Raw genomic sequence first — 14,406 nt, forward strand, 5'->3', positions numbered from 1 at the left:
TGGGTCATTTTGTTGGAGTTTTAGTAGTGGGTCGTTTTAGTCTAGCATAATATATTACGTTGTCATGTCTACCGGCGGGGCATTTTGATCCTGACCAGGATTTTTTTTTGGGGGGGGGGGCAAGTCCTACCAAAAGCTTTGTTTTAAGCGATTTTGAATGGTAAAATTTCTCTTTTGCTACTTACGTACAATGTTTTAAATGTATTTAAAAATATGATACAATGTATTTAAGCATCAGAGAATACTGTCGTAGAGGTTGCGATGGCTTCAGCCGCTTAGCCAAATGTCAAAAGTCACGCAGAAGTTCAACCTTTATTAACAATAGTAAACCCTCTCTCTTCACTCGAAATTTTATAGTAAAAATACTATTAAGAACTTATTGAACAATACTACTATTTATTGAACGTTTTGACTAAGTATTCAAATTTTATCCTAAGTAAGAACGGCTGCTGAAAAATAAGGGCTGTTGAATTAGAATGATAGCTTTTTAAATGCACTAAAAAGATTCAGCGTAATGAGCAAGTTTTTGGGGAGAGGGCAGTCTCTCATATACGAAATAATTTCCATTTTTTTTCTTTTAATTGATCCTATAGGATTTATTTATTTTTTATTTCTTTTAATTCTTCTTCTCTTGTTTTTGGGGGCAGGGGCCTTAGTGATCATTGCAGGGTAAGATAAAGGTCAAGGAAAGTAATCTGCTTGCTTATTTGAAATAAAGAGTTCTTTCATATTAATTTTGCACGAACATTTCAGGTCTGGTCAGGTCAAATAAACTTATGCTTCGAATTAATTTCAAGATTTTGTTAAATTTTGATTAAACTTGTTTTGTCTTCTGGGCAGAACTGCGCCTTGTAGCTTTAAATTCCTATTCAGTGCAATTTACAGCGCTAAAGTTTCTTTTACTTTTTATGGGGAAGACTCCAGACTTGAGTGGACACTGGAATTACTTTTGGTGACCACTTTTTTTCTACTTGTGGTGCATACTTTGGTGAAGTTTCGCCAGTCTCTGTCCTAACGTCTTCTAAAACCGTCAAGGCTCCGGACCAGCTTGAACCCTTGCTTGACCAAAACTGACCAACACCCAAGATGTCTAGAAAATAGTAGCGATCAACTGCTTTCAACTGTTAGCTATCATAGATTCTTTCTTAACTCTGACTTTGTGTCAACTTCATAACGATTTCACATTTGTATGTTGTAGCTGTGGCCAAAGGATTCAAACAGGCACTCCCCTACCCTGCCTACAGGCAGGAAAATGCTCAAAATTCTGGTTATTGCTGGAAGCTGGGAAATTCAAAAATGCTTTTTTCTTAATTTTGGTTGTTTTAGTTTGTGTTTCTTAGTTTTGGTGTTTATTCCCCCCCCCCCTAAAAATTCAGGTAGTCTGTAGTGTGTACTGAAGGATATTTTAAAAATTATACAACTGAAATATTTTCAACAAGGCCTTACTTCTCCAATGACAAAAAAAACTCATTAGAGAACGAAACCCTTTGTTTTTAAGTTTTTTCGACGTTACCAAACTTGTTTTACCTTAACCGTTAAAAGTATGGGCTGTATTGAAAAATATATTCACAGCCCTTGTCAGGTTCCCTTAGGTGGAAGGAATACCAGCCTAATTTCTTTTGACAGTGATTGTTGATTTTGCTAAATAGTCTTTATCTGTATAATCCTAAAATTTCCATAAGTCGGCACCAAAAACAGGTTATATCACCTCCTCAGGAATATTGCACCATACATCTCAACTTGCTTACCGTGATGTGTCTGCATTCTTGTCTACAACACTTGACATCAGAATCCGTTATCTAAAGGAACTAAAAAGTAAGCAAATTAACTACTGTTTTTGTTTTAACAAAAATAACACTTGTTACTAAGTTAGACATATTTATTTAAGAAGAAAAAACAAAAAAAAAATCACAGTATAATATCAGGTAACCAAACAACCTCATTTCAATTCTACAATTTAGCTTTTTGATTCTCAAATAAAAGGGTATACATGTCTCGCAAACTTCGTTCAAGTGATTCTCTGAATTGGCTTGAATGGGTTGTTGGACTACAATTAAAAGCAGACAAACCAAAATTGATTGTAGTCTTTCGTGGGTTATAACAGCAGCCATAACCATCAGGTACTAGTGGGCCAAAACACATGAATGAGTCACACTTCGCGTTAACCTGTAAGAAACTTCAGTTTACATTTATTGATGATACCGTGCCTCATGCCCAAAGCACTAATAGGAAATATTTCCTTATTTTTCTACTTGACAATCCTCCAAACTGGTTTACTTTCAGGATTCTAAAGATGACAGAACAAGGTTCCCTATAAATCCACACACACAAAACTCAACCCCAGCAAAATTTAATAAACATGACAGAATCCCACAAAAATAAAACCAAGCAAAAATCAACCTGGCAAACTTACTCAGCAAAATTCTACTGTTTCAGGACGTATTCCGTTACCAGTCAATTAGTCGTGATGAGAACACGAAAAAACTCCTTGCTCTGAGAATAAGACCGGTACCAAGGTCCAACAACCACCAAGGTTGTTGGTGGTTAACGTTTTGAAGATACATTTTTAAGGTCTTAAATATTGATGATGACAATAGCGATTCAACCACCAAAGTCTGTGATGCCCAATACGATACCAACGACTTAGAACCTTGTATAACTGATTTTTTAGATGAGTATGACGTCGACAACAAAGTCGAAAACGTTGACTATCGTCATCGTTAATTACTCTATCATTACCGTCACCGTTAAAACCACTATCTTAGACGACATCGCCGTTATGATTAAGACCCGCACTATTATCGTCTGCTGCATTATTATCGTTGACATCTTCTACCTCATTGACACCTTTTTAAACAACAGTGACATCGTTTCAACAACTGAAAATGCCAAAACCCAAATTTTTTACTAATATCACCTTCTATAAATTATTACTTTTCTTGAGGTGAGAGAGTTTGGTATTAGTGAAACAGATACTTTTTCTGCGATGTGTAGATAACTAAGGAGCAGAACAGTAGCCTCCAAAACCCTTTTTTAACGTTATATTTCATAAAACTTGCTCCAATGCATTGCTTTATTTTTCTTACCTAAAATAACCTTTTAATTTGAACATATTAGGGAATAAAACACTCATATAAAATTTCAGATCTTCTATTTGGAAGCAACCGACATTTTAAACATCCTTGATGTTATTGAAATAAAAGTAGTTCTTCCGCTTAACTGTCTTCTATTTTTTTGCTCATTTAGAAAATCTTTCTATTTTTAAGGACCAGAAATTGAGTGCTGCGCATTAATGGAATTCATTAGAATTCTTGATAGTAACCTATTGCGGTACAGTGTCTTTATGATTCCTATGGCAGACGCTATTTTTTGCTAAGCAAAGTGGGCAATTCGAAGACAAAAGCAAAATATGCTTTTGCCTTTAAACATTGGCATTATAATTATTGATTATTTATTAAAGTGACTTTGCTTCTAAACTGTTTTTCTGCTCTTTTAACTGGTTAAAAATAGTTTTCATTTCAAAAGCAATATTTTTTTGGTTCAAAAATGTGCTAAAAATACACATTCTTACGATGTACTGTCTTATTTGTAAACCTTGGTTAGCCTTGTGATATTACTTTATTGTAGAGTTGTCGTTAGGAGAAATAAAAATATACTGCTCAAAATACGAACCGTCTTCAGTAAAGCTAAAATCACACTATAGCCTTCAGAGGGTTTAAGGAGCGGGTGGCAGTCCTACTCTTCTTTGTGATAACTTCTGTTTATTTTCGTTGTGACTTCACATTCATTGTAATTTCAGTTTATTGTGGGTATCATTAGTTCATTCATCATTCATAGTAATTTCTGTTTTTTTTTTTTTTGGTTATGTTTTAGTCACTCTAAAACTTTTTTTGGTCACTTTTAGTCATTTTCAGTTTGAATCATTACATAGTTTTATTCCTGCTCATTTTAACTTTTAATATGGCTCTACTTTTCTCTGAAGAACTTTTTTTTGAAAAAAGCTTCTGAAGTTTACAAATTAAAAAATGGCATACCTGACTCGTAGACAATCTCATGTGTGAGCTTCTCACATACCCATGATCAAGAAAAATAGAAGGAAGATCCATGCCAGATTTGATGGCTAACAACTTAAGCCCAAAAAGATGTCGGTCAATTCCTTCGCCATTCACCGCCTTAAAAAAGAAGGTATTAACCATGTATCCATATAGCACAATGTTATTACTTTCTATTACCATAATTTTAACAGCTCTAGCACCAGCTGGCATTGAGATAAGTAAATTTATTATGTTAAACTGATCTGGAGATAACAGTAAATGTTAAGAAAGAAAAGAACAACTGCTCCACATTGTCTATCAGACAGAGAACGAAAAACGGTTTGCAATAGGTGGTATCAAATTCTGGCATTCAGTAGGTCGTGTGATTCTACATGGGTAATTGGACGAGCCGATTGCGCAGGTGGTAGCCTTCCTTTTTCTGATCGTAACTTCAAATTTCGCAGAAATTTTGACTTGATGAACAAGTCCATTGCCACATATTAATATTGAACATATACCACTTATTTAGTATACTTCAGTTCAAAGCATTTTATTCAGATTTAATAAAAAAAATGTTTCCATTTTTCTAACAGATACTAAATTTTTCTTCTTACACATTAGATGCTTGAGTAAGCAGTAATATCAAATTTTGTCGTAACAATTTCCGCTCGCTTCAAGTTTGACTTCATTGTCTATACTAGAAGCTGATTGTTTTAGGTCTCATTTCATTATTCAAAGTATTTTCGTTCGTTTTAAGTTTGTCATTTTAAAAATAAGTCATTTTCTGTTCCATTTTTCATTCAAATTTGCTCGGAACAATTTCTAGCTCGGAACAATTTTGAATGAGTAACATTTAGGTAGTTAGAGTCATTCCCAAAGTAATCCTGGAATGATCATGAATCGACAGAGGTGCAAAGATCGATATGTAAGAAGATGAGGGAGTGTTTACATTGGAAGAAATAAAACAATAAATATGTAATTTACATTTTAATTTTATCCTTGTGAAATGTCATTTTTTTCTTGGTTAAAAGATCTTTGCAAACTGAAAATTGAGTTTGTGTTTTCTGCAAACTTAAAATTCAATTGTTTTTGTCAATTTTCTGCTAAAATTCGGAGTTTTTTTTCCCTTAGACTGGCTGTTTTTTTTGCATATCTAAAATTCAAATTAGTTGCAGGTTGGAAGCTTCTGGAAACCTGAAATTCTGTAACGTAGAATAACTAGTCATGAATATCTTAGAGGTCGCGACAGTTTTACTGACGACTTTCATTCCGATTGGAAAAAAAAAACGTGAAGTTTGCACACTGTAGGATTAGGGAAAGATTTGCATCACCACTTTACTTAAAATTTAATTTTGATTTGACTTTCTTATAGTAAACCTTTTGTTTTGACTTTGATTCTAAAATACATTTATTAGGTAGAGTTGTAAGCGACCTACCAATAATAATTATATTCGAGGTGGCGTAGCTGTTTGGATCGTTGAATCTGAAGCTGTGATTTTCATTAAGATTCTATGACTGTTAGGTGGTGTTTCCTCAATTTTTCGAAAATAAGGCAAATCTTCTCAGGCTCTTAACTATTGATTAACTATTGATATATTAATATTGATCTTAACTAAACTTGATGAAACTTATATATTCAAAATCAGCACAAAAATCCGATTCTTTTGATGTATCTGTTGGTATTGAAATTCTGTTTTTTAGTTTCGGTTACTATTGAGCCGAGTCGCTCCTTAGTTACAGTTTTTTCGAATCCCATATATTTGATCCTCATTTGTATCTCTAACTTTCTTCAACAGGATTCTCTAGCATGCATAATCCCTTTGTGTTCAGTTTATTGTTGCTAGTGGTTCCACAAATAACAAAAGGTTGTTTATTGTTTTATAAAGTAGGTTTGTGAGAAAAAGTCAAACTTTAGCGTAAAGAGCGGTGTGTTGAGGAAGGGACAGCCTCTTTCACATACGGAATAATTTCTGTTCGTTTGAAGTTTTAATGTCGCTCCTCACTTTCAGTTAAGAAAAACTTTTTTTTTTTTATTTAATTCAGACATAAGTCCAAAGTTAAATGACTGTAGTCAAAACCGTTTCTGCTCCTAATAATTTTTATAAATCGACTATAAATAATGCTATGATAATCTTCCTATGAGAAGAGTGATAACCTTCCAGGATAAGCTCAGACCGTTAACCAGACGTTGAGGAGGGGACAGCCTCTTTCATATATGGAACAATTTCTGTTCGTTTGAAGTTTTTATGTCGCTCCTTACTTTCAGTTTAAAAAAAACTTGTTTTTTTTTTATTTAATTCAGACATAAGTCCAAAGTTAAATGACTGCAGTCAAAACAGCGTCTGCTCCTAATAATTTTTATAAATCGACTATAAATAATGCTATCCATTTCCTCTAAGTTTAAAATTTTTCTTTTTCAATTAATTCGCTAGCTAAAAGATTTATATGCCAATCGGTCCACCTTTTTAAATTCTTTCTAAATATACTAATTACTATCCTTCCGAATTCCATTTTGAGCGTTCAAAGGGACCCTTAAATTGACACTTTGTTCCTTGTTTTTATCTAATAGAATTAAGATAAAAAAACTTGACATTCGATTCTATTGATATTTAATGATCTTGTATACCACATGCATTGATTTATTACTATCATCTCAAATAAACTTAAAAATGTATTTATGTTTTCATTCAGCCATTTTAATTTTCATTGCTATTATTGATTTACGGATGGATTTTCGCAGCGCGAATGAGACAAACTAAAATTTACTATTGTTTGACGAAACCGACTGAAAATGACTCAAATTAGACATTGCTTTCAAAGGACAAAATTTAATCCGCTGCTTTTTCTAAATATATCTATTATTGTCATCCCAATTGTGCGACAACCACCTAATGCATTGAGATAAAAGGTCAAAGAAAATGCCCTAAGCTAAATGCAGAAGTTAAACGATTCTTTTTTATCTTAGATTGGCGAGAAATTAGTAGAGAAAATGATGCAAGCTAATAAAATCAGCAAACCTTTGTAAATAGCCTATGACTATATCTCGTCATTTCAAAGGGGCTAGAGCACAACTTTTGCGGCAGTGATAATTATATTTGGAAATAGGCATTAAAGAGCAATAAATAATTATATTCGTTTCATTGATTTCCAAATTTTTTGCTTAGCTTGGGCCTTCTGGTCGAAGCTGAAAAATATTTGCACGGCGAACATCAGTGAGATAATTATTGGAATTTAAAGGTATGTAGATTATTTAGTTTATCAATTATCATCATAATAAATATATCTAATTCATCTAGTAGCTAGCGAATTCATCAAGAAAAGCAAAAAAAACATCCCTATAAGTATAGCAAAGTTTAAAAAATCAAATACCTCAATCGCATACCGCTTGTGACAATCAATAGCATCCAAAAGCAATGAGTATTTGTCTTTATCTGAAGCCTTCGTATCAAGCATCGTAGAACAGAAAGTAACAACCTCAGGCAGGCATGATCGGATTGTTTCCGTCCTCCCATCTTTAAACTTTCGAGTCGAAGCTGATTCGTAATGGGCACCAGGCTCTCCATGAATCCTAAATAAATATTTAAAAGAATATATAAGATATGGCACAACCTCCCATTCGTAGTCATCGTAGAATTAAAATTTTTGTTTCTAAATATGTGGCTGAATACTTAAAAACAATTACAAATTCGAAAAAAGTTGGCTGAAAATTTATTAGTTGTATACGAGTAATCTCAGTTTTCTCTGGAGTCGAGTAATACTATCTATTGTGAACATTTACAAATAAAAAGTGGTTTAGTTTCAATTGAAGTTAGTCTTGGCTTTGGCTAGGACGTCTGCAGAGACTATTCCATGGAGGAGGGAACGGGAGATCTAGAAAAATAATTTTTGCCAGAAAATGACATTGTTCGCTCTTCACAAAATTATGCTTGTTTTAGAGACTTTTGGCTTTCTAACGAGAGGAAGAGAGCAGTGGTAGTGCCCATTAAAATGTAGATTTTAAGTTCAAATTAGCGCGTCAAAAGGCTTTAGTATTTCTGTCTTATTCCTTCGTGACAGATTCTAGAGAATGGAAGAATGAATAAAATTGTTCACTGAACTCAGTCCCACATAATAACAAAATAACACACGCCCAATAAAGAGCGCAGCTCATAATTGTTGGGGATAACAAACAAAAGAATTTAAATCGTCAATATGACAAAAAAGCAAGTGAATAAACAAAATGCAAAAAAAAAACTCGAATATGAGAGGACAAAAGAAAAAATAACGCCGGATAAGTTGTACAGGGCAGATGACTCCGACATGGGCCAACAAACAAAAATCAATAGAAAAGATTACAAAAAACGCTTATACTTCATCACCAAAACTCAGTAAAAAATACTCAATACTTTCTCTTTCAAATTCTACTAGTTGTCCAAAACAGTTGGTTAAATTTTTTTTTTATTTGAGATTATGGGATATCTAATTGATATCACACTGAGAACATAAATCTTCCGGAATTAACAGAAGGAAGTCGATACGATCTGGAATGTCTAAAATTCGAAGAAGACATTTCAACCAACAGAGACCTGTCGTAGAAACAATTATTTGACTTTTGTGCGTTAAAATGCCATATTGCAATATTTGCGTCTCTTAAACGTTTCAAGTCTAAAATATTAAAGAAAAAATAATGTTTCTGTCTCCGATACAATTATATGCTTTAACGTCGATATAAAAAGTTCCAAGTATTCTCCCTACTTTATTTAGAAGCATATTTAATGGTGTGATATGCGTTGAGCAATATTTAGAAGTGTGATCGTACAGTAATTCGAATAAGATGCAACCCAAGAGAGATACGTTGTTTTGAAACTAAAGACGACAAAATGTGTTTTACGACATGCTTAGACTCAATATTTTTTGCGATTTTTCCACGTAAATGGTCAATGTAAACTCGAAATGATAGAGTTTGATCAAGAAAAAACCACGGCCAGCGGTATAATTCCTCTCTGCAGATCTATTGCTCCAAAACTTAGAGCTCCGGGCAAGAAACATTTCGAATATTTCGTTTTGAACGACCAACGACCGTCAACTCAATAGTCTTGATAGCTGGTACTATACATGTAGCAGAAAAACCGTTGGTTAGCTGAACTTAATGTTAAAATCAAATTTTGAAGTAACTTAGACGAGTCCCCCGCTCTAACAGACACAGCTATGTCATCTGCAGATAGAATTCCAAAACCATTTTACCCTGCAGGCATCTCGGAAGATTATTGATATGCATCAAGAAAAAAAATAAACCTAGCAAAGAGCCTTGTGGGACATAAATATAAAAATATTTTATATTTTATTAATATTTTTTATTTTATTAATATTTTATATAATTTTTATTTTATAAAAAAATATTTTATCTAAATAAGAAGAAATGCTCCCTCTTAAAATATTTTCCAAGATCTGAGACAGAGGTGAGGGAAACACAATAGAGCGACAATTGTTTAAATTAGATTTATCTCTTTTTTTATATAATGGTGATGCACATGCAATTTTCCACCTACTGGGAGATTTACCTCAACGAATACATGATTCACTATTCGACAAATGGTTCAAGAACAACATTTACAACAAGTTTTAGCAAAGTTGTATAGTAGTTCATCATGTCCGAATGAATTACAATTTATTAAATTCTAAAAAACCTTCACAAGTTTTTATGGAATGTAATTCTTAAAGAAGTATAGTAAGGAACTTCATTAAAATGAAGCTCGTTGTCCAATAGTGGGGTTGCTGAAGGTGCACATTTTAGGTTTACGAAAGCAGTGTAGCATCTATTGTCCCATTAGTTTTTATGATTTAAACATTGGGGTTAAGCTGGGCACACATACTCACCGAAAAAATGCAAGCTGAATGGCCACTTGTATGAAGCTATCAGGACTTATACGAAGGGTTTTGAGGGATGATTTCCCAAAATCTTCAAATGTAAAACATGTCATTTCCAAATCTTTGACAAGCCTTAAATAAAAAAGTAAATCAGGTTTGGGTATAAATACCAAAGCAATTCACAGGCATTTCTTACCTATGAATATTTCAAATAAAGTAAACTCCATTTTACAAAACGTCTTAATCATAATTCCAAAGGGAGACAGATATATCAATAACGAGCTTTTTTCTCCTTTTTTTTAAAATTCGATCCCATCTCCTCCCACTCGGTGACATTATAATCTTTCGACTGAATTTTACTTTAACTTTAGTGTCGCCTCAAATGTACATTTAGCAGGGCCCACCGGTGTGTGCGGTGAGGCGTCCTCTAAGTTACAAACCTTCTCCCAATAATTGCAAGGTGACGCAAAATAATATCGTGGAAGGATCCTACAAAGGGGGACAGCTGAGGCAAGGCTCAAGATCCAGATTTATGGACAACGACCTCTGCAAAGGGCTGCCTTGACCCTTTCAGCTTACCTGGAAGAATGGGCACATTGCGGTCAACAATCTTCCCATTTGAGGAGTGGCGCCCATCGAGGAAATTGTTGCCTAGCAAACGAAACAGCATTCGCACGGAATTCTGACAAACGGATTATTCCTCTGGGATTTGTGTTTTGGCGGGTGTTTTCGGGCTAAAAAACTTCTTCTTAGCTGATTTATCTAATTTGCCTCACCGTAGTAGCATAATGTTTGTAGGCATGAACATAAAATTAGTCAGAGGTAATAGGCTTGAAAAGTAACGAAGAAAACGGTTTGTTCCCAAGTTTTATACTTGAGTGAGTGGTGTATAATAAACAAGTACCGGAATTTTCATGGAGAGAGAGCCAAATTCCCCCGTATTACTAAAAAATATAATTTTTCAATTAAAAAACACCTTTTTTTTTTTAAAACAGTTTTTTCAACTGAAAGTAAGGAGCAACGTGAAAAAATTAAAAGGAACAGAAAGTATTACGTATGGAAGAGGATCTAGCAAAACAAAGCTTATTATTCTAATTAAACGGCCATTGTGTTTTAGGAATTGTTCTTAAAGAATTAGGACAAAAAGTCAAAACTTCAGCGTAAAGAGCAAAGTCTTGTGGAAGGGGTAACTCTTTCCATACGCGTGATAATTTCTGTTCGTTTTAAGCTTTGATGTTGCTCCTTGCTTACATTTGTAGAAACTTGTTTTTTTAAATTTAATTTCTAATCATTTTTTAAATAATACCGGGAAATCCGGCTCTCTCTCCATGAAAAATCCCGGTACTTGTGTATTATACGCCACTCACTCAAGTTTACGTTGAGTAAAACTTGAGAACAAACCAGTTTCTTTGTTAGTTTCTTCGTTAGTTTAGAAACAAATTTGGGCTATATATTAGCACATTAGGGGGAGGGGATAAAGTATAGTGGGTCTTTATGCAAAATGTGTTAGGTGCAATTATTCTGCATATTATGAAGTAAAAATTGTTTTCTGACTTTAAACTGTCCACATACTTTACATCCCTCCCCCCTTATGTGCAAATATATAGCCCAAATTATATATTTCCCATCTTTTGTGTCAATTGTCTTTGTCGTGTCTCACGCTAAGCTGAAAGAAAATAACGAAGAAACTGGTTTGTTCTTGAGTTTTACACAACGGAAACTTGAGTGAGTGGCGCATAATGCACAAGTACTGAAACTCTTTCCCCCAACGAAAAAAAAACTTCAGTGGAAAGCCTTTTTTTTCACGGGGAGTGTCCTCAGGGGGGGGGGCTATTTTAAAGGGGGGGTAAACGTCGGCCACTGCACAAAGCCTCAATTCAGGGGTTCCAGGGACTTGTTGCTTTTTGGTTCTAAGCTGGCTTAAGCGCTTCGCTGTAGACTTGAGAAGATGTTTTGGTCCCCGGCCTGCAATGGTACCCAGGACCATTACTTTTCCTAGGGCCAAAATAATTTCCACAATTTAAAGAATATAAAAATTGGAACTTGGAATGTTAAAGCGTTAAAAAATAACTATTGGGTCGTCATTTTCACTGACGAATTCAGACGATTCGAACTGGACTTATTAGGAATTTCAGAAACTCATATCCAAGGGGCAGAAAACATGAAATTAGGTAATACAGAATTTATTTACCCAGGCAGGAAGGGTGGGCTACATACAGAGGGAGTAGGACTCATAATGAATAAGACAGCTGCTAAATCTTGTTTAGGCTGGGAAGGTATTAATAATAGAATATTAATCGCTCATTTTATGACTAAAAAGTGCAGGGTATAACTTATAGCAATTTATGCCCCCGTAGAACCGATTTCTGGAGATAGTAGTGGTTCCGGTGAATTTTACTTACAGTAACAGGAGCAAACAGACAGGGTTTCTGGTAGAAATTTTGGTTTTTTATTAGGATATTTTAACGCCCAGGTGGGTACAAATAGGAATAGATGGTATCCTAGCCTACATAAATTTGGTGTAGGAAAAGAAAGATGTGATGGCTACAGAATGCTGCAATTTTGTAGGTATAACAATCTAGTTATAACCAATATAGTTTTTGGTCATAAAATGACCCATAAGTTAACATGGTGTTCACGTGATGGTAAGACAGCAAACCTTATTGAATACGTTATTGTAAGCCGAAGACTGGTAGCATCAAAATAAAATACTAGGGTATATAAGAGTACTTTTATTGATATTAAGAGTAAAGATCACATCTAGTAGTGTCTAGGTTTAATTTAAAGCTGGAATTTTTCAGAAGGGTAAAAACCTCCCGGGATTACTTTGTGAGGAAAGACTAGTGATAGGTGCTGATGGTATGGTAGATCAGTTTCTTATATATGGTGGCTCTGAAGTTAGAAATAAGTTACTGAAGATTGTGAATATGATTTTTGAAGAAGAGAAAGTACCTAGCGTTTTTATTAAAACCCTAATTACACCACTGTAAAAGAAAGGTGATCAGAGTGAGTTGGTAACTATGGAGGCATTAGCCTGGTTTCTGTAGGTGGCAAATTACTTACTAATTTGATACTTTTAGACAGAGAGATGGTCTAGAGAAGGTTATAAGAGAAGAACAGGGCGTTTTCAGAAAGGGAAGAGGATGTGTCAACCAAATTTTCACTCTTAGGCTAATAATTGAGTAGTGTCTGAGTTATTAAACATTTTCAGTCCTCAGTTATATAGATTATGAGTAGGCGTTCAATTCGGTTGATAGGAAAGTTTTACGAAGGTCTTATCTTTGTATGGTATACCAGACATACACATTAAAGTGATTATAGCTATAGCTAACTACTGCGGTTAAGGCTGGAAATGAGGTTACCAACTGGTTTCGTACGAATCAGGAGTTAAGCAGGGTTGTGTTCTATCCCCCTTTATATAGATAATTTTGATCGACTTTGTCTTAAGGAGCACAGAAAAGGCAATGAGAGAATACGGAATCAAATGGATAGGAAAACATTTCCTGGACTTAGATTATGCTGATGATTTAAGCAGCCTAGATGAAAGTGTGAGCAAAATGAATGAACTTTTAGAGTTTTACGAGTTCAGGGTGCTAGAATGGGTTTGAAAGTTAACGTTATGAAGACTAAGTCGTTAATGCTAGGAATAAATGAAGATGAAAAGGTGGCGTTGAGTAACGAAAAGATTGATCAAGAGGACAGCTTCACTTACCATGGTAGCACTATTAGTAAAGACGGTGGGAGCCGTGAAGATGTTGAAAGTAAAATAACCAAGACTCAGGGTGTTTTTTCACAGTTTGAACAGTTTCAAAGAATAGGAAGATCAGTCTGCAAACCAAGATTAGAATATTGGAAGCTATAGTGATGATAGTGGACAAACATGGTTCTGAAGCATGGACACTCCGAAAAAAAATATGAAGATTTGCTAGATGTTATCCAAAGAAATTACCTACAGATTGTTCTGGGTACCTGGCTGACTGACTGTATTTCAAACAGAAGACTGTACAAAAAGTGTGGTTCAATCTCGCTTTCTAGAGCTATGGTGAAAGAAAGGTTGAGATGACTAGGACATGTTCTGCGGATGAATGATGACAGATTGCGGAAGACTGTCCTTTTTGGTCGACCATCTCGCGCTAAACGGAAAGCAGGTCGTCCGCGATTTGGCTGGGAGCATGTCGTAAAGAAAGATTTAAGTGAAATAGAAACTTCCTGGGAGGGTGTAGAGGGAGGTTCTGAATGAATTAAGATGGGGGAGGAGTGTATGTGACTGTGTTGGCCTCAGGCAGCTTGGTGCTGCGGTGAGTTGTTAGTAGTAGTAGTAAAGGAAATCTATAATTATTCTTTGACTTAAAGGAAGTGGAAACGGAAATTCAAGTACGCTAGAAGAGTGGGAATGCAAAGATATCAAAAAAAGATTAAGAAAGAACAGTCAAATTCCTTTGAATACGTGAATGGAATAGAAGTTACTTCTTTAATTATGCTTAAAGATTGAACCAAAACTAAATAGTCTAGAATTAGCATGAAA

General features: G+C 34.6%; 1 protein-coding gene across 10 annotated transcripts in view; it reads right to left on the reverse strand.

Moving 5' to 3' along the window:
- Positions 1 to 1,858: 1,858 nt before the first annotated feature.
- The window catches only part of LOC136037144 (carnitine O-acetyltransferase-like), a 76,393-nt gene continuing 63,845 nt past the window's right edge, over positions 1,859 to 14,406 (reverse strand). For all 10 annotated transcript variants that reach the window (XM_065719649.1, XM_065719651.1, XM_065719650.1 and 7 more), the window contains 4 exons: positions 9,891 to 10,013; positions 7,404 to 7,602; positions 4,035 to 4,172; positions 1,859 to 2,166 (listed from right to left, as the gene is read on the reverse strand). In XM_065719649.1, coding sequence (XP_065575721.1) covers positions 1,951 to 2,166; positions 4,035 to 4,172; positions 7,404 to 7,602; positions 9,891 to 10,013 — 676 coding nt within the window. In that variant the 3' untranslated portion in view covers positions 1,859 to 1,950. The remainder of the gene's footprint in view (positions 2,167 to 4,034; positions 4,173 to 7,403; positions 7,603 to 9,890; positions 10,014 to 14,406) is intronic.

This window comes from Artemia franciscana, chromosome 16, assembly GCF_032884065.1.
Source record: "Artemia franciscana chromosome 16, ASM3288406v1, whole genome shotgun sequence".
Classification (NCBI taxonomy): Eukaryota; Metazoa; Arthropoda; class Branchiopoda; order Anostraca; family Artemiidae; genus Artemia; species Artemia franciscana.